At 38.1% G+C, this 23,097-nt stretch overlaps 2 protein-coding genes and 1 long non-coding RNA gene across 3 annotated transcripts; all 3 read left to right on the plus strand.

Moving 5' to 3' along the window:
• Positions 1-6,236: 6,236 nt before the first annotated feature.
• LOC127507922 (uncharacterized) lies at positions 6,237-11,626 on the plus strand. Its single transcript, XM_051885369.1, has 10 exons — positions 6,237-7,556; positions 7,660-8,435; positions 8,541-8,684; positions 8,790-9,009; positions 9,148-9,264; positions 9,376-9,527; positions 9,636-9,839; positions 9,941-10,146; positions 10,269-10,834; positions 10,947-11,626. Exons 2-9 carry the CDS (start codon positions 8,299-8,301, stop codon positions 10,382-10,384), a joined length of 1,296 nt encoding a protein of 431 aa, XP_051741329.1. The 5' UTR covers positions 6,237-7,556; positions 7,660-8,298; the 3' UTR covers positions 10,385-10,834; positions 10,947-11,626.
• LOC127507912 (E3 ubiquitin-protein ligase TRIM58-like) lies at positions 10,990-18,699 on the plus strand. Its single transcript, XM_051885309.1, has 2 exons — positions 10,990-11,116; positions 18,011-18,699. The coding sequence occupies exons 1-2, from the start codon at positions 10,990-10,992 to the stop codon at positions 18,538-18,540; spliced, it is 657 nt and encodes a 218-aa protein (XP_051741269.1). The 3' UTR covers positions 18,541-18,699.
• A 3,086-nt stretch (positions 18,700-21,785) lies between these two features.
• Positions 21,786-22,547, plus strand: LOC127507955 (uncharacterized). The gene is made up of 3 exons (XR_007928616.1): positions 21,786-21,978; positions 22,090-22,241; positions 22,350-22,547. It is a non-coding gene; the product is annotated as an uncharacterized LOC127507955 (long non-coding RNA).
• Positions 22,548-23,097: the final 550 nt, after the last annotated feature.

The following is a 23,097-nucleotide window of genomic DNA, read 5'->3' on the forward strand; positions in this document are numbered from 1 at the left end:
TTGTTCCATCATCATCATCACAATTTCTGTTCCTAGTTGCAGGACGCATGATAGGACACTCTTTCCAACATGGTGGACCTCGGATGGCTGGAGTCAGCCAAGCAATAGTCCATGTACTTCTAGGAGGTTCACCCGAGACTGCTACAGTTATTCGTGAAACCATAAAACTGGTATGTAGCATAATCAGTAATTGAAACAATTCATAATTTTTTTTAATTCATTTATACTGTTCTGCATGGAGCTTGATGGAGAGGCTGAACTCAGTTGTGATGTTGGGCCAGGAAGATCCCAAGCAAGACTAAGGTCAAGGACAGCTTGATATTCAGTGCAATACTATAGGTCATTGGACGCAGTTGAAACAAATACGTAAAGGACTCAAAGAAACTAGAGTGTGGCCACTGCTGATCGAAAGGAAAGATGTGGATATCTTTCCGAAAGAATATGAAAATTCACTCACCCCGTCGGTAAATTTTTAATTGCTATAAAGTGATGCATGTGTATACATATAGTAAAATTGTGAAATATTTTTACAATTTAAAATAACTGTTTTCAATTTGGATATATTTTAAAATATAATTTATTCCTGTGATCAAAGCTGACTTTTCAGCATCATTACTCCAGTCTTCAGTGTCACATGATCCTGCAGAAATCATTCTGATATGATGATTTGCTGCTCAAGAAACATTTATTATTGTTATTATTATCGATGTTGAAAACAGTTGTGTACAATTTCTTTTCAGGATTATTGAAGAATAGAAAGTTCAAAAGAACAGCATTTATCTGAAATAGAAACAACATTATAAATGTCTTTACTGTGACTTTTGATCAATTTAATGCACCCTTGATGAATAAAAGTGTTAATTTCTTTCAAAAAAAAAAAAAAAAACTCTGACCCCTAACTTTCGAACAGTAGCAGTAATGTTACAAAAGCTTTCCGTTTCAGATAAATGCTGTTCTTTTGAACTTTTCTATTCATCAAATAACCCTGAAAAAGTTGTACACAACTGTTTTTTCAACATTGATAATAATCATAAATGTTTCTTGAGCATCAAATCATCATATCAGAATGGTTTCTGAAGGATCATGTGACACTGAAGACTGGAGTAATGATGCTGAAAATTCAGCTTTGATCCCAGGAATACATAACTTTTAACTGAATATATAGTAAAGTGTAATTTTAAATTTGTAAAAATATTTCAGACTTCTTCTAAAACATGATTTAATTTAAGAATTTTGGCCACCACTATAGATAGGTAGGTGTGTGTGTGTGTGTGTGTGTGTGTGTAATACATATACACATCAGTTTATAGCTATAGATAGATGTTGAAACAGAAATATACTATAATTGTTTCCAGATGCTGCTTCCCTGTATCTGCTGGCAGTGTGGATTTGCATCACTTCATTGAGACCATAGTTTTTTAAAAAGTTCTTCAGTTTTTTCTTAGCCAAGAACAAAGAGTTTATCACTGGCCAAAAACAATTACCTGCAGAAATCACTTGCAGAAAGTGCGATGTTCCGGAATGCTGAGGTTTGACATGTGAGAGTATTATTTTCAATGGTGTTTAGTCTTGTGTTGCCACTTGCAGCAGTTAGCTAATGCTATTAACTGCTTTTCACAACAGTGCAGAACTTCGTGAGATTGCGCTGCAGTGATTTAAAAGGGAACTCGTTATCTCACAAATTCAAAAAAATTCTCACAATTGCGAGCTTACATAATTGTGGATTTGTGAAGATATAAAGTCAGAATTGTGATTCTGCAACTCGCAATTGTGAGGGGGGAAAAAAAGTCAGAATAGCGAGATAAAAAGATGCAATTAACTTTTTTTAAGCTTCCATAGTCATAATGTATGATTAAGAGCTCATATAAAAAAAGAATTTTATAGTTAAGTTATGGCAACAAACTGTAGCTACGCCTTTTAAAGACTTAGAGAGCAATATATTACTTTAGAGTGTGATCCTTGTATTTTATTCCTGCTATCGTAAAATTGAAAATGTCCTGGAAAATGATCGCTGAAAAAAAGAGTGGGAATCCTGTTTATGTAGGTCTGTATTTCACGTACAATTTGCTTTAATTTACAATGACTACATGTTTGATGACCTGGATTATATAATGGTGTGGTGGCAGGGATGACATCAGGAAAGACTATTTCATCACTTGTTCCTTTGAGATTTTCCTATGGGGTTTTATAATTTGAGTAAAATAAAGCCTGTGGTAAACATAACTTGATGATGCTTTTTCTTCTACAGTGTGCTTGGGGTGTGAGTGTGCCGTGTTTATTGTAGAACAAACTCTCAAAGTATTGTCACGTTATGTTCATCACAGAACTTATTTTACTCTTAAATTCAAGGAACTCATTAAACCCCATTAAGAAAATCTTGAGGGAACCAGGGGTGGGGTTTTGACATCAGACTTCCTCCACTCTATTTCTTAAATAGGAAAGAGGTAAGGCTGACTGTTAGGAAGAACAACTACTTGTATTAGGAATTCATCTACTAATTTGTTTGTTTGTTTTTGTTTTGTTTTGTCTTTATCTAGCATCCAGCTCTGACCTTGAGCACTTAGTAAAGTTGTGGCTGGGGTGGGAAGTGCCAGATGGAAAGATGGCAGTGAAAGTTGTTAATGCTGACATGCCGAAGTCCTCCACTTGCTTCAACATGCTACGCTTACCAGGTCATTACACGGATTTCAGCCATTTTAAGGACAAACTCCTTATGTGCATTGGCACTTCTGAGTTTGGTTTTGAACTTGTTTAGATCTATGAAATCCAACACAGTTGACACAAAGACACCATGTCTATAAGTTAAGTTACAGTACCATAGTTTGACCTGTTGTTTGGACTTGTTGGGACATTGATTTTGATGCAGTTAACCTATGCACATGTTCATGTAGTATTGCTGTTTTATTTTTGAGAAGGGGAAAAACCTAATGCAATATTTTATTTACAACAGACCTACACTGGTTTTAAAGCACTTTAGCTATCCATTCTTCTATGTATAAATGAAACAGTTTTTGAAAACAAAATACACATTGAATGTTATGGTTGAATTATTCATCAAATAAATTTAAATTCAATTCCAGCAGTCCAGTTAATGTGTCATTACTCAAGTGCTTGGCAAAACTACAGTGCAGCCATGTAAATGTCTATCCCATGGGATTGTGATGGTGACCTAGGATCCACTGTGCTTTGGTGTAAGTGGACCTTTTTTTCCAAATATATATTGTTTTCAGGGAGTTTCAGCATCATTTCAGCATCATTACTCCAGTCTTCAGTGTCACATGATCCTTCAGAAATCATTCTAATATGATGATTTTTGAAACAGTTGTGCTGCTTAATATTTTTTTATAACCTGTTGTGATACTTTTTTCAGGATTCTTTAATTAATAAAAAGTTAAAAATAACAGCATTTATTCAAAATAGAAATCTTTTCTAACAATATAAATCTTTTTATTCATCAAATATCACAGGTTATAAAAAATATTAAGCAGCACTACTGTTTCCAACATTAATAATATAAATCAGCATATCAGAATGATTTCTGAAGGATCATGTGCCATGGCACAGAAATGAATTATATTGTCAAGTATATTAAAATAGAAAACCATTATTTTAAACAATATTGCTGTTTTTTCCCTTGTATTTTTGATCAGATAAATATGTTGTGGGCCTATCTTGTTCAGATACATGGTATCATGAATTCTATCAAATACCAACAGATAAAAAAATCAAAACATGACCGCTTCTGCTAGAAATCCAATGATGGGCCGTGGTTGGATCTTCCATCAGGACAATGATCCAAAACAAACATCAAAACCAACACAAAAATGTGTCGCTGAGCACAAAATGAAGCTTCTGCCATGGCTGTCTCAATCCCCTGACCTGAACCCTATAGAAAATGAGTGGAGTGAACTGAAGAGAAGAAGCACCAACATGGAGCTGGAATCTGAAGGATCTGTAGAGATTCTGTATGAAGGAATGGTCTCTGATCTCTTGTCAGGTGTTCTCCAAACTCATCAGGCATTATAGGAGAAGACTCGGAGCTGTTATCTTGGCAAAAGGAGGTTGCAAAAAGTATTGAATAAAAGGGTGCCAATAATTGTGGCCAACATGTTTTGGAGAAAAACATTTATTTCATAATGTGATTTATCAATATTCCTATTAATTATCTAAAGTCAAAAAAAAAAAAAAAAAGATTCTGGTTCTCAACAAACTTTTCTTTTGGTATCTTCATTTTAAAGGCTCTCGATGGTTCAATCTCAGAGATATGGAGATCTTAATGCGGTCCCATCAGTAAATTGGTTGAATGTACACATTTTCAGTGGTCAAAATCCAAATGTGGGTCACTTTTATACAAACAGCCGATGCTGTTTTTATTTTAAAGAGGAATATCTGAAGAACAAATAATGTTGAAACTAGAAATGCATCTCCTTTTTTCTATCACCTGAAATGCATAGAACACACCTGAGTGCCATAAATATTCTTTTTCTAAAGTTTCCATGCCTGTTACTCTAAAAGTATTCAAGATATCTTAATATTCTTCTCATTCTTAATAAACATTTTTTTTTTGGAATCTTTATTTTTATTCTTTTTTTATAAACAATCTTGAGAACAAAAATCAGTTATTAACTGCAACAAGTTTAAGATAAATTTAACTGGGTTGTTGGGAACAACCACTTGTTGTTGTTGTTGGGAAGATCAACACTTGTTTTGCAAAGCAAATTATTTGTAAGAAACAACATCACTGTCTCATTAACAGATGATGCAGTGATTATCAGAGTTTCATCTCTAATGTGTAAACGACAGTACATCGAGTGTTAATGGAGTCACACATTACAGCTCACAAAAGATGCTTTTGTACTGGTGAAATATTATCACCATGTAAAACAATGGTTTTCTATTTTTACTATGGGCTACTTTAAAATACAATTTATTTCTGTTGTTCAGCATCATTACTCCAGTCGTCAGTGTCACATGACATATTTCTTTATTTGGAAAGCTTTGCCAATGTGTAATCAGACTTAATTTATCTGCATATTCTTAGCGTGATGCAGCACAAACTGACTCCACTGACAACAAGCATTTTATAAGGAAAAGGGAAAAGTTTCATTCTTTTATTCAGAAAGTTCAGTTTTCCACCGTGTAATCAGTTAATCAGTATAAATATTATCTCCATATATTAAATCATATAATAAAGATGTATTCATGAAAACGTGACATTTTTAACCTGTTAGCCAGCACATCCTCCCCCCTTTGAATAAATCCCAAGAAATGGCAGACACTATGCAGTTTATTGTAAAGTCATAATTAATTATTGTCATAATAGTTATTCAAAATTTATTTTTTATGAAATATCGTTATGAAAATAAAAGTGAAGTTGGCCTTGTAGCAATCTAGAAATGCATTGCAGCTAAAGCCACATGTCTGACCATGTTATATTTCAAATCTGCAGATGAGAAGTTTAATTATGATGTTTTCAAGATCAAGTCATGTGGTTTTACTTTGAAAAGACTCTAAAATGCTAACTGATTATAGCATGACTTATTGCCATCTTGTACGCACCCATTCAGTGTATTCATTCTTTTGTTATGTGGTGCAAACTTCCCCGTTCAGTTTCAGTCCCCTGCACACATTCACACCTCTCCGACCTGATTATGGCTCAAATTATTCTTTTCTTTTGTCTCTATTATAATTACTGACGATGTTGTATTCAAGCAGATTAAATCCCTCATTTCTTTCATCAAACTTCTCACTTCACCATCTTTGAAACTGTATCAATGCAATGAAAAAAGAAACCTTCTTTGATGTGATGTGGCATCGGATCAAAAAATCAGACCGAAAACATATTCTTTTATGCCATTATAAATACAATATATTATTATGAAATACCCGACGTGGCATGGAGAACACAGATAAATGTTCTTAGGCCTGATCTGCTTGCAGTAAAGCTGAAAAAAGACCTTTTCCAATTGTAAGACAAAGAGGTTCTGATCGATCGATATTTATTCATAAACTGACGATGCATAGTTTAACATATATCTTACAAAAATAATGCAACATTTCTTCCAGGTGAGCATTTATAAATTTGCTTTAAAACAAAACACAGTAACTTTTCTTTGCTAATATAACCTCTGACCTTAACTGGTTATTTTTGGATAACTTATTTCTCAAAATGAAGAAAACCTCTGAAGGATACACATACAAGTGACATACAGGTTTTTATATAGAACTACAAAGGAACAATTTCCTTATTTCTATTTAAAATAGAAACACATTAGTATACAGTGCTTACATTTATTAGACCCCCTGTCATAATAAAAAGAAAACACAGATATTCGACTGTCAAACACTTGTTTAAAACTAAAATCTTGGTTTCTGTGAAGGCTTGACTTGACCTCAAAGACACCATGTCAAGGACTTAGTTCAAATATATCAACATAATATCAATAGTATTATTATATGAAAGGAGGTAAAGAGTTTTTTTTTTTTTTTTTCTTACTAAACTAAACTAAAGCAGTAGGGCGTGATGGGCCATCAACACCTGGCCATGGGCTGCAGGATGCTGATTGGTTGTTTGATCCGGGGCTGTTGGGTGCTGAGATGCGATTGGTTGTCTACCGCTTCATCTGGACATCATTGTGAAAAGTTACCAACAGCTATTTTTCAGTTTTATCTGGAAATCAGTCTATTGCTTGTGACTGTGAAGACTTACAAGAGTTGTTTTCAGTATCATCTGGAGAATTATCTGTTCTTTGTGACCAGTAACAGCTTGTTTTGGATATTCAGCATTTGAAATGGCTTCTGAAAGGTAAGTACTTTCTATCTATTATCTGACTACACCGCATAGAATGCTTTACTTATTTATTTATTTATTTTTTTTCTTGTTTCCAGTCCAAGAATCTAAAAAAAATATTAAACAAAGAAGCATTTACTAGATAAGTAAAAAGTATTGTGTTGTTTTCTGAAGAAAAAAACAATCAAAATTAAGTGAGTTTTTGCTTGAAACAAGCTAAATTATCTGGACTGGAAACAAGAAGAAAAAAAAACTAAAGAAAAGCATTTTTAAAGAAACACACACACACACACACACACACTGTGTAGCTGTCTTGTTTTTATTTGTTAAAAGATCTTACTGTTAAACAAAATTTGTGCAAATTCAGTAATGTCATTTTGGGGATAGTTGAGTCGGTGACACAAAGCTTTCAGGCCAGAGTGAAAAGATACACATTTGCACCTTGGCACTACAATTTGTGTTTTATTTTTATATTTTTGTGATTGTTTTTGAAGAGTTGTGTCTGATTAAACCACTGTTGGTCTTCTTATTGTTCGCACAGCTCTTTCCACAGCAGGATCTACTTTCTCTGCTCTCACTGCAAGAAGGCTCCACGCTCCCTTCCTGGGCACCTCAGGACGGCGTGCATGCGCGACCGCACAGAGGCAGAGATAAAGGCCACTGTGATTGAAGCCAAGAAAGAGATGTCTGAATTTACCCACAAGGGACGTTTCTGGGATTACCAGCGTATTCGAGACATCTTGGCAACTGCTGATCCTCTTGCCAGGTGTGTAAATTTTTGCTCCTTTGTCATGTCCTGTTGCAGTGCAATACTCAGTGTGTGTGTGTGTGTGTGTGTGTATTCACTGTTATGTATTTTATTTCCTTAGGTTGTTAGAGGAGATGCAGAAGAAGGGCCTGGTTGTAATGAACACACCTCCAGTTCTCCCGGCCCCCCCGCTGCCTGCGCCCTCTCCAGCTACATCTGCTCCTCAAAGCCCTGGAGAAGGTGCGGACGAGCCAGACGAGGAGCCAGACCGCGAGCCATCGTCTGAGGAGAGCTCTGGAGAGTTCTATCAGAGGTAAAGTTTCACATCATCATTCTCAGATAACATGTGCAGCGATTGGACATGATTTCTCTTGAACATATTCACAATCATTTGAGCACCTGGTTTATTTTCTTTCAGCACTGAGGGACCGAGGTGGACCGATGAAGTCAGGGTGGAGATGTCAAAAAAGGGCCTGTACAAGAAACACTCCATCGATCACCCCCTCCTTCGGGGATTTAATCGATATTTGCGTGTTGACTTGGGCAACAAAAAGAGCAAACAAGAGGTAAGTGAAAGAAAAGATACCTTTAAGTGTCACCCACACACTCACGCTTTCACACAGAAAAATAAAGAAATAAATGTGAAGACAAATGCTCTTCTGAACTGTGTGCTGCGGTCACATGTTAACCTGTGTTATATTCAGCCCTGCAGATTTTAATGTGAAATGTATACTTACAGGTGGAAGAAGTCTCCAGGTTCATGTATTACGTGGACCCCAGTGAGCCGAACCTGAATTTTGTGCGGGAGGTGGAGAAAGTGCGAGAGTACTTCAATACACTGACCCAGACAAAGCTCTCGAAGCAGACGGTGCTGAACTACTGGAAGAGTCTCAAGAGGTCAGTACTGTGTAACGTAAACATCTCATCTGAATTTCAACTAATATTTATGGGATGATTATTCGTCTTCTGACTGTAACAACCCTTCCTGTCTCTCTCTTCAAGGTTCATGAGGTACATTGTTACCAGCACCAGCATCCGTGTCAAAGATCCCAGCCTGTACAACGACTGCAAGAGCTTCACTGATCCTCTGGATGGCATACGGGCTGGGATGTCTAAGAAGGTCAACAAGGAGCAGACACAAAAAAGGTCAGTTTTTTTTTTTTTTACTCTTTTTTTTTTTTTTTTAATCTATTTAATGGAAAGCACAGGTGAGTTCAAGTTCAACATTACTATTTTTTTTTTTTCCCTCAGGTTCCGCGGCTACGGCAAGGAAAAATTTCCGGCTGACTGCATCACAATCTTGGATGCTGCTTATACGGATTTCCTGGCTGTCATGGGCAAACTTCAGGGTCCAGGAGCCATTTCAGGGGAGGAACTCAGCAAAAACGAACGTCTGCTTGTCCTCTATTATCTTGAGGCCATAATTATGCTTAAACTTCTACAACGCCCAGGGGTTGTTACGAATATGACCGTAAGTGTATTTTAGTAACAACAGCATCTTTTATTTTCCTTTACCCATATGCCTCCTGATCTTGTGCTTCACAGATGCGTGTACCTTTTGAGTGTTTGTGACGCCTGTCATTGAAAGCACACAACTGTCTGTTTTCAGGTTGAGGAATGGAAGGGGAGAACCCGGCATCCAAACGGAGCTTCCGTGGCGGTGAAGGAGCATAAAACGGCCGCGTCGCAAATAGCAGAAGTACCGCTGACTGATGACCAAGAACATGTGAGTTTAAGTTCAAAATTACACTCAGATTAAATGTATTGTGGATAAAGGCATGCAGGACTACAGGGCTATATGTATTAATGTGTGAGTGTTATTTATTTATTTTCCCAGTGGTTTGGCCTGTACTTCGATGAGATTCGGCCGGTGATGTTACAAGGTAATAAGTCAGTGGACAATGCAGCAGCAGAGCAGAGTTTTTTTGTTTCAAGTACTGGAAGGCCAATTTATAACCCCTGCAACGACTTGAAAAGATTCCATGCCAAGTAAGTGCCATTATACATATCTGTATCATTTTTTACAAAATCTAAAGTACACAAATTTGTTCATGGTCCCCTTGTTGTTTTGCATACTTATGTTGCTGTGTGTCCTAGATACAACATTCCCAGGGTGACCAGCAGCGACGCTCGGACAGCCTTTGAGACGGCTGCTAAAAATCTGCCGGAGGTGCAGAGGAATGCGGTGGCACGTCTCTTGGGACACACGCCGGAAACAGCAGAGAAGCATTACCGGATGAAAACTCCGGCAGATGCATTCCTGGCCAAGGTTGTGGTCGATGAGCTCACTGCAAAAACACGGTATGCAATCTGAAATCTAACGAATGAGATTATTGTGATGTTGCTACTCAAAGCCATCATTAATTAGCACTTTCTTTGCTTTTTATTCTTTGATCTTATAGAGGTGCGTCTAGTGGGGCTTCTGGCCAAGAGAAAAGGATGGATGAACAGACGGCGTTTGACTTGCTGGTTCAGTCCTGCCCAGTGACTCTTGACGGGCCTCCTCCGAAAAGGGCACGCAGACACGAACTGTGCGCTGAACACGAGAGGCACTGCTACGACCGCTGGCGCAGCGAGCAGCTCAAGCTGCGTGAACAGCGTGTCCTTGGTGAGGAGCCACATACGTGTTCTGTGACAGTCATATATGTAATGTCAGGGCTGCACAAATAGTGAAATCTCATAGAACATGTAACCACAATGGCTAATGCTTCTCGTGATTTGTCTTTATAGAATATTTCGGTCGGTGTCAGCTGTCTGAGTCACAAGTGGAGGCCTGGGTGGAGAAACAAGGATGGACGTCTAACGTCCCACAGGCTTCCCTAATACTCAAGAAATACTCCAAGTAGCCTTGAACAGCTCCCCTGCGGCTCTGTGGGTTACAAAAATAAATGTGAGCGGGCTACTTCCAAGCCACATTATTTTTGTGCCTACTTTTCAGCCACAAAACACCACCTCTCTTGCTCTCCAAGTTGCCCTGAATGACTCTGTCTCTTTTTTTAGTACTTTACTCAAAGATATGTGAGCGGGCTAATTTCCAAGCCACATATCTCTTCTCTTTGTCTACTTTTTTGTTTTCAGCCACAAAACACCACCTCTCTTGCTCTCCAAGTTGCCCTGAATGACTCTGTCTCTTTTTTTAGTACTTTACTCAAAGATATGTGAGCGGGCTAATTTCCAAGCCACATATCTCTTCTCCTTGCCTACTTTTTTGTTTTCAGCCACAAAAAAGTAAAAAAAGACCACCAATACAGATTTTTTTTTCTTTCAATATTCATAGGCAACTGGAAGTGCACCAGGTAATGATACAAAACCTTTATGCACACTCTCACACACTCACAAACTCACAAATGCTCCACTAATCATTCAATTCATTAAGTTGAACTACTGTGATTTTTTTCTTCATTGCAGCTACAAATAACCAAACATCAGCAGCTCACTCGAGGACCACTACATGAGGACTCCAGAGAAGAAGAAGAAGAAGACGAAGACGAAGAAGAAGGAGGAGGAGGATTTGACAGAGGAAGGCGCACGCTGGATCCATACGCTGCATCTCATTTCGGAGACTGCGTCCTACGGAGGTCGCATTTGAAGGCTGCATACGTCATCAAGGATGTCTTATTTAAGAAAAGTAAACGTAATTAAACAAACTGTTATTCCTCGTGAGACGTAAAATACTATAATTTCTTTCTTACTTTGCAATCTAACAGTTAATTTTTTTTCAAATGAGACCGCCTCGATGACATATGCAGCCTTCAAAAGTGACCTCCGGAGGACACAGCCTTCAAAACAAGACAGCTATAATCATTATATTCTTATTCTGTACATACAGATGCTATTATAATTTTTTGTTCATGTTTTCAATCTACGTTTGTCATTTCTTCTTTTGTTGTTAATGATCTGTATTTGTCATTATTCAAGTCTTATTTGTTGCACTTTATTAATCGTGTACCTGTCATAGGTATTCATGTTTATATCAGGCAACCAAAAGTTGCAGAGGTCAGAGTGTCAAAATGCTCAAAGACAAACTAATTTTGTTAAAACTCTAATAGAAAGTTGACATTTTTATACTTGTATTGATTTTTCATGTTTTTTTTCCTCTGTTGTGCACTTTAAGTTGTGTAAGTTTCATGAATAAACATGTTTGAACAAAATACATTTCTTTTTACAATTTATTTTCTATACGCTATGTGTTCTTAAGTACCCAGATAGCATGGTGACATTGATACGATGTAGATTTTTGGTCCAAAGCATCATTTTGGTTGAGACTGACATTTCAGTGTTTAAAGAGTGCGTTGGATCAGCGTTGAAATTTTGATGAAAGCCGACCGCACACATGGGTGAAGACAGTTGAAAGGTGAATTCTAGAATCCACTGCCGCGTCAATACATGTCTTTTGAGTTATTAATCATCATTTATGATGATTAAGTTCATTTCATCAACTTATGTTAAAGCATTTATTTTCCTTTTCAAACATTAGAGAATAATGATGAATATTGTCTGTGCCTCTCACTGAGAGAAAAGTACAACTTATCAGTATGTTTTGAGGAACGTTCCTGTTTACAGTTGGAGACAGGGCCAACTTCAGCCTTGAAGAAGCTGTGAATCATGTGTATCTGTGTATGTGCGCTAGTGTTCTGTGTCTAGGTCCTGTATTGGTATCAATGGACAGATGGCATTTGGCCGGAGACCTGAAGACGTCATGTCATGACCCAACAGGACATCCAGTACCTAAATCCAGGGTCCCCTTGTCAGCATCCTGACGAATGGAGATATGCTTCTGACTATCTGTCCATGTGTCTATTTTTCTTAGCCAATCAGAATCATTTTAACCTTGGTAATGACATAGTTAGTATAATTGTTGTGGAAATGTGAATGTACGCAGAGCGGCCTACAAACTCCGTGTGAGACTTGAAGCTGGCTTCTGCTGATGAAACTGCAAATGATTCTTCAGTAAAATTTTCTTCAGTTTACTATGTTTTTAAACACTGACTCCGGGTCTTTATTCATCATATCTGGTCTTTTGGGTTCTTAACTGTTTATCTCCAACAAAACAAAACACGTGCAGAAGGCCGCTAATCAGCTGCTACTCCTGGCTATCTTAAATTAATGTTACCAAAATTAAGCTAAACATCTTGGTGAAGTTACAGCGATGCAAAATATGCCTTTCAGACAGAACATAAAGACAACAACATTTTTAATTAGGCGAAGTTTACAAGCGGATTACCGCTAAAATGCAGTCACCTTTGCAATCTGTGGCCTTAAAACGCGATCTTAAGACTCTTAGGAATCAAAAGCCCTAATTATGATTATTGTCATTTTGGTACATTAATCCATACTTTCTGCAAAGCTGCTTTGAGATTAAGCTTCCTTACTGTATGTACAGTACACAAATATTTTTATAAAAATCATTACAGTAATTCACCAACAGGGTTTTTTTCAAGTTCCAAAGCTTGTAGTACCTTCCTAGTGACCAGACTGACTTACTACAGGTGAAATGTCACCAGTTTATCCCTTACTGTATGTACAAGGAAATTGCATGTATAAAATTAACTTTCTTTTTTGAATAGCTTTGTCTATCAGGGAGACATGAAACCAGTGTCATTCAGTACAGGGGGACAGGGGACAACTTTCACAACCTCTTTTTTTTACCCCTACTGGTGAAAAAGGGAACTGCATGTCTAAAATTAACTTTCTCTTTGTAATAGCTTTGTCCATCAGAGAGACAGAGACATCAAACCAGTGTCATTCAGTACAGGGAGACAGGGGACAACTTTCACTACCTCTATTTTTACCCTTACTGGTGAAAACCGGAACTGCATGTACAGATTGTACCTTAGTTATATCCTTACAATGTCAAAATGTACATAATGCAGATTTTTGCTGTTAATACTGTAAAGCTGGTTTTAAACAATCTGTATTGTAAAAAAATGAAACATAAATAAAGGAGACTTGACTTGACCCTACTGGTTGAATATGGAACAGCACGTAAAAATATACCGAATGCTGTTAATAGGTTCCCAGACCTCACCCCAAAAATTGTCAGGACAACAGCAATGAATTATAGACCTATAATTAAAATTATTAAGAGTGTATAATATTTCCTAACACTGCAGTCATCAATGAAAAATAAGAGCTACTTCAAGCACCCCCTTACAGAAAAAACTTTTTACTTTCACTTTGAATATCTTGCACGTTGCTTCTTGTGTGATATCCACTGGCTCCCCTTCTTGGTTTAAAACGGAAAGAGTTACAATATTGTGACGTATCTCATCGAAAACATCTTAGGCCTAACTTACCTAATGCAGAGGAAGCCGCGTCTTTTCTCTTTTTCTGCTAGATATGCTGTAAAGAGTGCTGCTCTTCCCCCTAGTTGCGCGCTCATCTCTGTGATGATAGTTGCGCGCGCGCATATCGGAACTAACGTGCAATGGAAGTGGAGGCTACAGTGCAGCTCAAAGTTATACACACTTTGACAGAAAACGAATTAAGCGAATAAGTGGCAGACTAACGCAAAGTGGCAGGGATGACGTCGGAACGACCCTTTTTAGAAGAGGATTTAATGTGCCCTGTTTGTTTGGATATTTTCGAAGATCCTGTGATGCTCAGCTGTGGCCACAGTCTATGCGGAGACTGCATCCATCAGTACTGGGCAGTGAAGGGTTCAAGAGAGTGCCCACTATGCAGAAAAAAATCCCCCAAGAACCCTCCCTTGAACCTGGCTCTAAAAAACATAAGCCAAACTTTCTTGGACTATCGGGGCCCTTCGGAGGAGTTGTGCGAGAATCACGGGAAGAAGTGGAGTCTGTTCTGTCTTTTTTTTGTCGTTTGTTGTTGTTGTTTTTTGTTCTGTCTGCATGATGAACACCTCGTGTGTGTAGTTTGCAGAGCGTCACTCGAACACAAAACACACACGTGCCGTCCTGTCGGTGAGCTCACTGAGGAACGTAAGGTACATGCTGATGATTTAATCCTTTTTTTTTTTTTTAGCGTATTTAATATTCTGATAAAGAAACTCATGTTGACTTAATTTTAGGGAACTTTTAGGAGGGAACTTAGTCTCTTGACTAGAAAACTGAAGATGATAGATCATGCCAAATTTGAATATAATCAGCAGGCTCAGCACATATGTGTAAGTCTGATTTATTACAGTTTTTTTTCAACTGCTTACACACAAAATCCTTACTTGTCACACAATTTCTGAAACTTGACACTCAAACAGCAGAACCACACACCAAATCTGCAAAACCATACACTAATTCTCGGCCTTCGACTACGTTTTCAATTTCATAAAACACTTTTTGCAAAACACAACACACAATTCTCTATGTAACACACACAAATCTAACAGGAAGTATCTTGATTTCCTTTTTCAAACACAACCAATCAAAATGCCAACCAATCATGGCTTTAGAATAGGCCTATAAATAGGCCAAAGGTCAAGTTATAGATTTTGAACAACTTTTCTGTTGTTTACTTGCTTCCATATTCATCATTTCTAAACCCTATTGAGGATTTTTTCTCCACATGGTGCTGGAAAGTGCATGATCATCATCCCTATGTCAACATAACACTTCTCCAGGGAATGGAGGAGGCATGTGGAGACATGGGGTGGAGAATGACATCACACGAGCAAAAAAATAATGCTCAATGCACCAAACCAGCACAAACGTTTGTTTTTGCAGCACAAACGTAGCACAAATGAATGGCATAGTTTTGGGGATGATTTTATGGGGTGCCAACTTCACTGGAGTAAACAGAGAAGAAGTAATAAAGGGCTAACCTGAAGGAACTGGATGTCCCCACTCTCTAAATTACCTCCCAGTTCTGTTATCAGGCTGGACAGACAGAATATTTGGTCATTCATCTTCTCAGTTTTGTCTTTCGTGAGCTGTTTTTTCTGTGTTTTTTCCACATCCAGCGCAGCAAGCATGGCTTTTTCTTCATCATACAAAAGCTGGTGAAGATACTGAAAGTCTTTCTTGATGACATTCTCTGTGTGCCAGACCTGGTGCTGAACACCAAACACACATACAAAAACATGTTATATGTCATAGAATTCTCAGTAACAATAATAACAATAATAACAATACAACGTTGTTCAAATCGCTCCAAAGCGGTGCCATTTGTTTGTGCTCGATATGTGCCGTTAAAACAAACATTGTAACTAAGACCTCTTCTTAAAAAAATGTTTTATGAACAGTTATGTAACTCCACCCCATGTGGTTCAAATCGCTCCAGACCGGTGTCGTTGGTTTGTGCTTGATTTGTGCCATTTATATGAACATTCTATTTATTCGCCCTCCTTAGAAATAACAAATATAATTCGGGAGCTGTGACGTCACTCTCCACCCCATGTGGTTCAAATCGCTCCAAAACTGGCATCGTCCATTTGTGCTTGATTTGTGCCAGGTTGTGCCTTTAAAGTAATGACTTAAAAATTATAGGCCTAATAAACAAATAACGAAAAAAAAAAAAAAAAAAATATATATATATATATATTAATAATAATAATAAAAACCATATAATTGCATGGTAAACTTTCAAATATATTAAACAGCTATTTCATGTTCAATGCGTTTCTGCGCCCCTCAAAAACGTCAAACAATGCATAGCAGGAAAGTCTGCCCATATGCAGAAAATATATGTGCTCTGAGGCTCAGTAAAAAAGCATGTGTGCAGGACAATTTACAGGTTAATTAAAAATTTAGTAGACAAGTCAGAGAAGTGAAATTGGGTATTAATTATTGTGCAGTCAAGAAAGTCACAGGAGCACGTGTATAACATTTTAATACATTGCTTCCCATCTTCCGCAGAGAAAGATAAAATGCTGCAACTAACAGGCCCTGTGGAATCTTGTGGAATTGCTTTTGCTCAGATTATTTCATAATCTAACTGCAAAATGCATAACGCAATACACCTTTAAAACAAACACTTTAATGCACTTTCTCATCTCGGGTTCCTGATTGTGTAGCGCCGCGCCTCACAACAAAAATAAACTCAACAGCACAGACTTGTCGCACAGTTTTTTCTTTCGTTTTGTTAATCTGTAAATTATTTAAGTCAAGTATAGTCAAACCAAAAATTATTCAGACATTTTTGATATTTTTGATATATTTTTACTAGTGGGTTCAGGACACTACAGTTCATTTCTGTAAGTGAGGATAGCAAAATAAAGTAAACTGTGACATATTATACCCAACAATTCTTCATACAGTGGACTACCAGGAAAAATGATAAAAAATCTGGGACCAAAAATTATTCCGACACTTTGACCTGACCATGTTTTGCTTAAGTGTTATCTGACATAATTAAGATTAATTTTTTCTGACACAGTTTACTATAGTTAAAAAACTGTATTATAATTAATGAAATGTTCAAGGTGTCTGAATACATTTTGGTTTGACTGTATGTCTAGGGGAAACAGATTATTGCAACTTCAAGGCCACAAAGAGTGGAGGAGAGTGACGTCGCAGCTCCCGAATTATAATTATTAAATTATTAACTGTGTTCTTCAGAGAACACGTGTGTGAACGAGAAGACGGCCACACAGCTGCTTTATGGCAGAAGTATAAATGAGTGTGAAGCTGCATTCATTACAAAAACTGTTGTTGCAAATTGAAAACAGGTGCCAGGAAGATGGATTTGTCTTGGACCGGAGCAGAGATGTGCCAGGTTGAAGAGGTGAGCAGGCTTTCTTCTTTTCCTCTCAGTACTGAAGTTAAGTGGTGGTGCTGAGTCTGAACTCTGAATGTGTTTCCAGAGCCCAGGACATGAACCAGGATCCAGACCCAGTTGGAGGAGGAGGACTTATTGATACTGCACAATACCTGGGCAAGTTCACGGTGTGGTCAAAAATAAGACAGTCTGTCAGTTAGTTTGAGTTGATTTAGAAAACATTTAGACACTTTTTTTCATTTACAGTATAAAGCTTTTCTCCAGTGAAACTGGCAACAAGCAATTATTTGCTACATCTTGGGGTTAATGACAAATAAGAACATTTAGAAACAAAAAACACTTTAGAAACCTACTCTTTGTATTATTTCTCTTTAATATCATTTTCAGAAAAAGTTAACTTAATGATTTGTCATGTGACGTAACCATGAAAAGTAGTAACATATTTTCCTTAATTTTTAAATATATTTTTAAAAAATGTTTTTACCAAATATCAAAAATGATTAATTCATAAATATTACGAGTCATACATGACATTTTGTAACATGAACTAATCTTGTGTTGTGTAAAAAGTTCAATTATCTGAAGTTTTCAAAAAATGATTGACATTGACACACAAGTCATTAGGGGCAGTCATATCATTTCCTTCTCGTTTTATTTTCCTGTTTCCATAGACCACATGACTATGATTTGGCAGACAAGTTTTTTAATATTAATTAGCAGTTTTGTTACATTTTTGATTAAATCATTTATTGATTACATTAATAAAGCAACATCTTTGCAATATTCTCTGTTTTCAGCTCCCGTGGTGCTCGATCCAAACGCTGCCAATTCTAAACTTATACTGTCTGATGACCTGACAAGCTTGAGGGACGAAGACGTGGCTGATGTGCAGAGGAAGAAGGTTCCCGCTAACCCGGAGAGATTTGATGGGTTTCCCTGTGTTCTGGGCTCTGTGGGCTATTCCTCAGGGACACACATTTGGGATGTGGATGTGGGAGACAGCACTTTCTGGATGCTGGGAGTCTCTACAGAGCCTGTCCAGAGAAAAGGTTTGCCCAGCGAGGTCTGGTGCATCAGCTATGACAGCGACACACTCGGTCTGAAGGCTCCTCAGGAGCCATGCATCCATTTCCTTGAGTGCGAGAAACCGAAGCGAGTGAGAGTGAAGCTTGATTTGGATGAAGGACAGCTTTCATTCTCAGATCCTCTCAGCGAAACACTCTATCACACCTTCACCACTAGTTTCAAAGAGAAGGTCTATCCATTCTTCTGCAATCTGAGCAGCGTCTCTCTGAGGATTGTGCCTGTGGTCGAGCCCTGTAATTAAAGGAGAAAGAAAGTTTATTTGGAAGTTTGTTTTGGTCTGGTTATCGTTTGCTATGCTGTCTTGTGAGTTCTGCAAGTTTACTTGAAGAAAGAAGAGAACACTCAAGAACACTTAGAGTCAGTTTTGCAGAGAAGATAAATCACTAGTTTGTAGTTTCTTGTTTGCCTTGCCTATTCTCTGCAATAGACAAAGTAAAGCAGAATTACTGCAACACATTTTTGGGTGAACTATCCCTTTAATTTCAGTTTTGTTAAACTGTTCTATACTGATCTATAATGCTCAGTATTTCGTTACATACATACAAATAAAGTATAGAGTTCACCATGATCTCTTTATCATTGTTTACTGCACCTTGTTTGCACGCTAGTGAGAGAGGAAATAGCTCACAGAAAGACAACTGTTTTCTCAGTTCAATTAAATATCTTTCTAGTAAGATTAAAGATGTTCCTAGTAACAATAGCAGTGCACATTAGTCTCTAATAAATAGTGCAAGTGTAAAAGTGTAACTAGTAACTATAATTACAGAATAAGAATGCAGAATAGTAAGAATAGTTACAGTAAAACTAGAACAGTGACCTGACCTAAACCCAGTATTTATACCCTGAGAATGGTAATTTAATAGAACTTGAAATTAAATATTCTAATAATTTGAGATACTGATTTTTTTATTTTGATGAGCAGCAAGCTGTAACCATGAAAACAAAAAAAGTCTGGAAATATTTTACTATGTCTAATAAATCTAGAATATATTTAAGTTTTACTTTTTTAATTAAATTACAGAAAAAAAAAAAAAAAGAAAGAAAAAAAACACACTTTCATGATATTCTAATTTATCGAGATGCACCTGTACAACCTACTGGCAAAACCAGCAGAGTTTACAGATTAAAGTGCTAAACACCAATACTGAAGCTCTCTTGCTGACCTATTCAGACTTTAGGCTGAGAGTTGATAAGAGTTAATTGCTCTTTATTCCTGAGGAAAAAAGAGAACAGGTAAGCAGGTCACACGATATACATATTGCCCGCAGTTATCAAGTGTCGACAGTCCAGATCTCTCTAAAAAAGGCCATAAGATATTGTCTTGTTTTCCTGAGGGAAAAAAAAAAAAAATCTGAATGAAGTGAGTTGTTGCTTAAAAACAAAATTGTCTTCCAGTGGGGTAAGAAAATTCAAACAGAAACAATATATTTTTTACCCCACTGGAAGACAATTTTGCTTGTTTTAAGCAACAACTCACTTCATTTAGATTTTTTCCTCCAGAAAACAAGACAATATCTTATGGCATTTTAAACAAGACAAAAATACTGAGTAAGAAAAGTATTTTTGCAGTGTTGATTTTACGATCTCAGAATAAAAGTTGTGTGACAAGACGGGGTTAAGGGTTTAAACGCATGTGGTGATATTTCTGAGATTCAAATCAAATCATCCTGTATAAACTGCAGACTGACTGGTATGTCTCTTCACCAACGATTTGTACAGCTGAAATGAGCAAGTTGTCCTCATTTTTCTCATATCTTAAACCCTGTATTCCTCACTTGTACAGCACTTCTTCGGACGATGACACCTCCTTAGCTGAACTGGGTACAGCTGGAACCAGTTCGCGGAAAGACTTCTCTGCCTTTGTGACCAGATTTCCGGTTTCTCTGGAGGGCCAGCCACCAACCAAAAGGCAGCGGGTTGATTCAGGGTTTCCTGCAGACCGTGTCTTTTACGACAAGTGGCGGACTTCTCAGTACGCCCAGAGAGAGGAGTATCTGCTGTGTAAGTTATTAATATTAATGCATTGATACAGCATTGACACTCATTAACTCATTGACACAAGGCCACTGTGACGAGTGACAGGCATGAGTAAAGTCATTTCATTCTGTCTTTCAGCACGCTTCACACTCCGCAAGCCTTCAGCCGTAAAGGTGGCGAGGCTGATCACGCAGGAGGGGTGGAAGGCCAACTATCCCAAGCCCGAAGAGATCGAACGGTTGTGGAAACCGGCTCCCAAGCGCACCATCGAGACTGATGAGGTCATAATTAGATGTGTGTCTGAGCAGACCTGGACAGGCCTGGCCATCAAGGACTTTGGTGCCGAGCAAGGTCTAGGTAAGAAAACCTTATGCAATAATGTAAATGTACATTTTAGCTGCCATTAACTGCACCAAGAACTAAAATGAAATCCTGAAATGTCTGTCTACATGTCATGTTTATTCAGTAACTCAAAATGTAATGCTCTCTTGATTATAGGAGTGGTTGCAACACGACGGTTTTCTAAAGGCGACATTGGTTCAATAAAGTTCTGTTCAATAAAGGCATGAAAGAAAGTTATTGTTTGTTGTAGTGTCACATTGTGTTTCGTCTATACTTGTGACTTTGATGATCAGATGACAATTTTATGACAAATTAATGCAGAAAACCAACCAAGTCCAAAAGGTTAACATGTTTTCTTGCCCCTGTACTACAAAGTATACTATGTGTGTGTATGCTAGTTTTATATAATATATACAATTATATATATATTTTTTTATATATATTTTACTTGTCTACTATATATATATATATATATATACCCCTCAGCAAATCTGCAGTTGCGCCCCTGGTCATGTACGTCATACCTGTTCTCTGCCTAGTCTTCCTGCTGCCTGAGATCGCTTGGCCACCTGCCTTCTGTGGTGCTGTGTCTTCTGGTTCGGGACTGTGCAACCTCTTCACCGTGAGCCCTCGGACAAGCTCGGGACCCTTTTCTTCATTTAGTTTGATGTGTATATACATGTAATACATGAACCTGGAGACTTCTTCCACCTGTAAGTATACATTTCACATTAAAATCTGCAGGGCTGAATATAACACAGGTTAACATGTGACCGCAGCACACAGTTCAGAAGAGCATTTGTCTTCACATTTATTTCTTTATTTTTCTGTGTGAAAGTGTGAGTGTGTGGGTGACACTTAAAGGTATCTTTTCTTTCACTTACCTCTTGTTTGCTCTTTTTGTTGCCCAAGTCAACACGCAAATATCGATTAAATCCCCGAAGGAGGGGGTGATCGATGGAGTGTTTCTTGTACAGGCCCTTTTTTGACATCTCCACCCTGACTTCATCGGTCCACCTCGGTCCCTCAGTGCTGAAAGAAAATAAACTAGGTGCTCAAATGATTGTGAATATGTTCAAGAGAAATCATGTCCAATCGCTGCACATGTTATCTGAGAATGATGATGTGAAACTTTACCTCTTCCTTTACCCATATGCCTCCTGATCTTGTGCTTCACAGATGCGTGTACCTTTTGAGTGTTTGTGACGCCTGTCATTGAAAGCACACAACTGTCTGTTTTCAGGTTGAGGAATGGAAGGGGAGAACCCGGCATCCAAACGGAGCTTCCGTGGCGGTGAAGGAGCATAAAACGGCCGCGTCGCAAATAGCAGAAGTACCGCTGACTGATGACCAAGAACATGTGAGTTTAAGTTCAAAATTACACTCAGATTAAATGTATTGTGGATAAAGGCATGCAGGACTACAGGGCTATATGTATTAATGTGTGAGTGTTATTTATTTATTTTCCCAGTGGTTTGGCCTGTACTTCGATGAGATTCGGCCGGTGATGTTACAAGGTAATAAGTCAGTGGACAATGCAGCAGCAGAGCAGAGTTTTTTTGTTTCAAGTACTGGAAGGCCAATTTATAACCCCTGCAACGACTTGAAAAGATTCCATGCCAAGTAAGTGCCATTATACATATCTGTATCATTTTTTACAAAATCTAAAGTACACAAATTTGTTCATGGTCCCCTTGTTGTTTTGCATACTTATGTTGCTGTGTGTCCTAGATACAACATTCCCAGGGTGACCAGCAGCGACGCTCGGACAGCCTTTGAGACGGCTGCTAAAAATCTGCCGGAGGTGCAGAGGAATGCGGTGGCACGTCTCTTGGGACACACGCCGGAAACAGCAGAGAAGCATTACCGGATGAAAACTCCGGCAGATGCATTCCTGGCCAAGGTTGTGGTCGATGAGCTCACTGCAAAAACACGGTATGCAATCTGAAATCTAACGAATGAGATTATTGTGATGTTGCTACTCAAAGCCTTCATTAATTAGCACTTTCTTTGCTTTTTATTCTTTGATCTTATAGAGGTGCGTCTAGTGGGGCTTCTGGCCAAGAGAAAAGGATGGATGAACAGGTTAACGGCCCTTAGACGTCCACCCTTGTTTCTCCACCCAGGCCTCCACTTGTGACTCAGACAGCTGACACCGACCGAAATATTCTATAAAGACAAATCACGAGAAGCATTAGCCATTGTGGTTACATGTTCTATGAGATTTCACTATTTGTGCAGCCCTGACATTACATATATGACTGTCACAGAACACGTATGTGGCTCCTCACCAAGGACACGCTGTTCACGCAGCTTGAGCTGCTCGCTGCGCCAGCGGTCGTAGCAGTGCCTCTCGTGTTCAGCGCACAGTTCGTGTCTGCGTGCCCTTTTCGGAGGAGGCCCGTCAAGAGTCACTGGGCAGGACTGAACCAGCAAGTCAAACGCCGTCTGTTAACCGTGTTTGTTTTATTTAGGTTGC

The sequence above is a fragment of the Ctenopharyngodon idella genome, unplaced genomic scaffold (assembly GCF_019924925.1).
Source record: "Ctenopharyngodon idella isolate HZGC_01 unplaced genomic scaffold, HZGC01 HZGC01CH25, whole genome shotgun sequence".
NCBI classification, from domain to species: domain Eukaryota; kingdom Metazoa; phylum Chordata; class Actinopteri; order Cypriniformes; family Xenocyprididae; genus Ctenopharyngodon; species Ctenopharyngodon idella.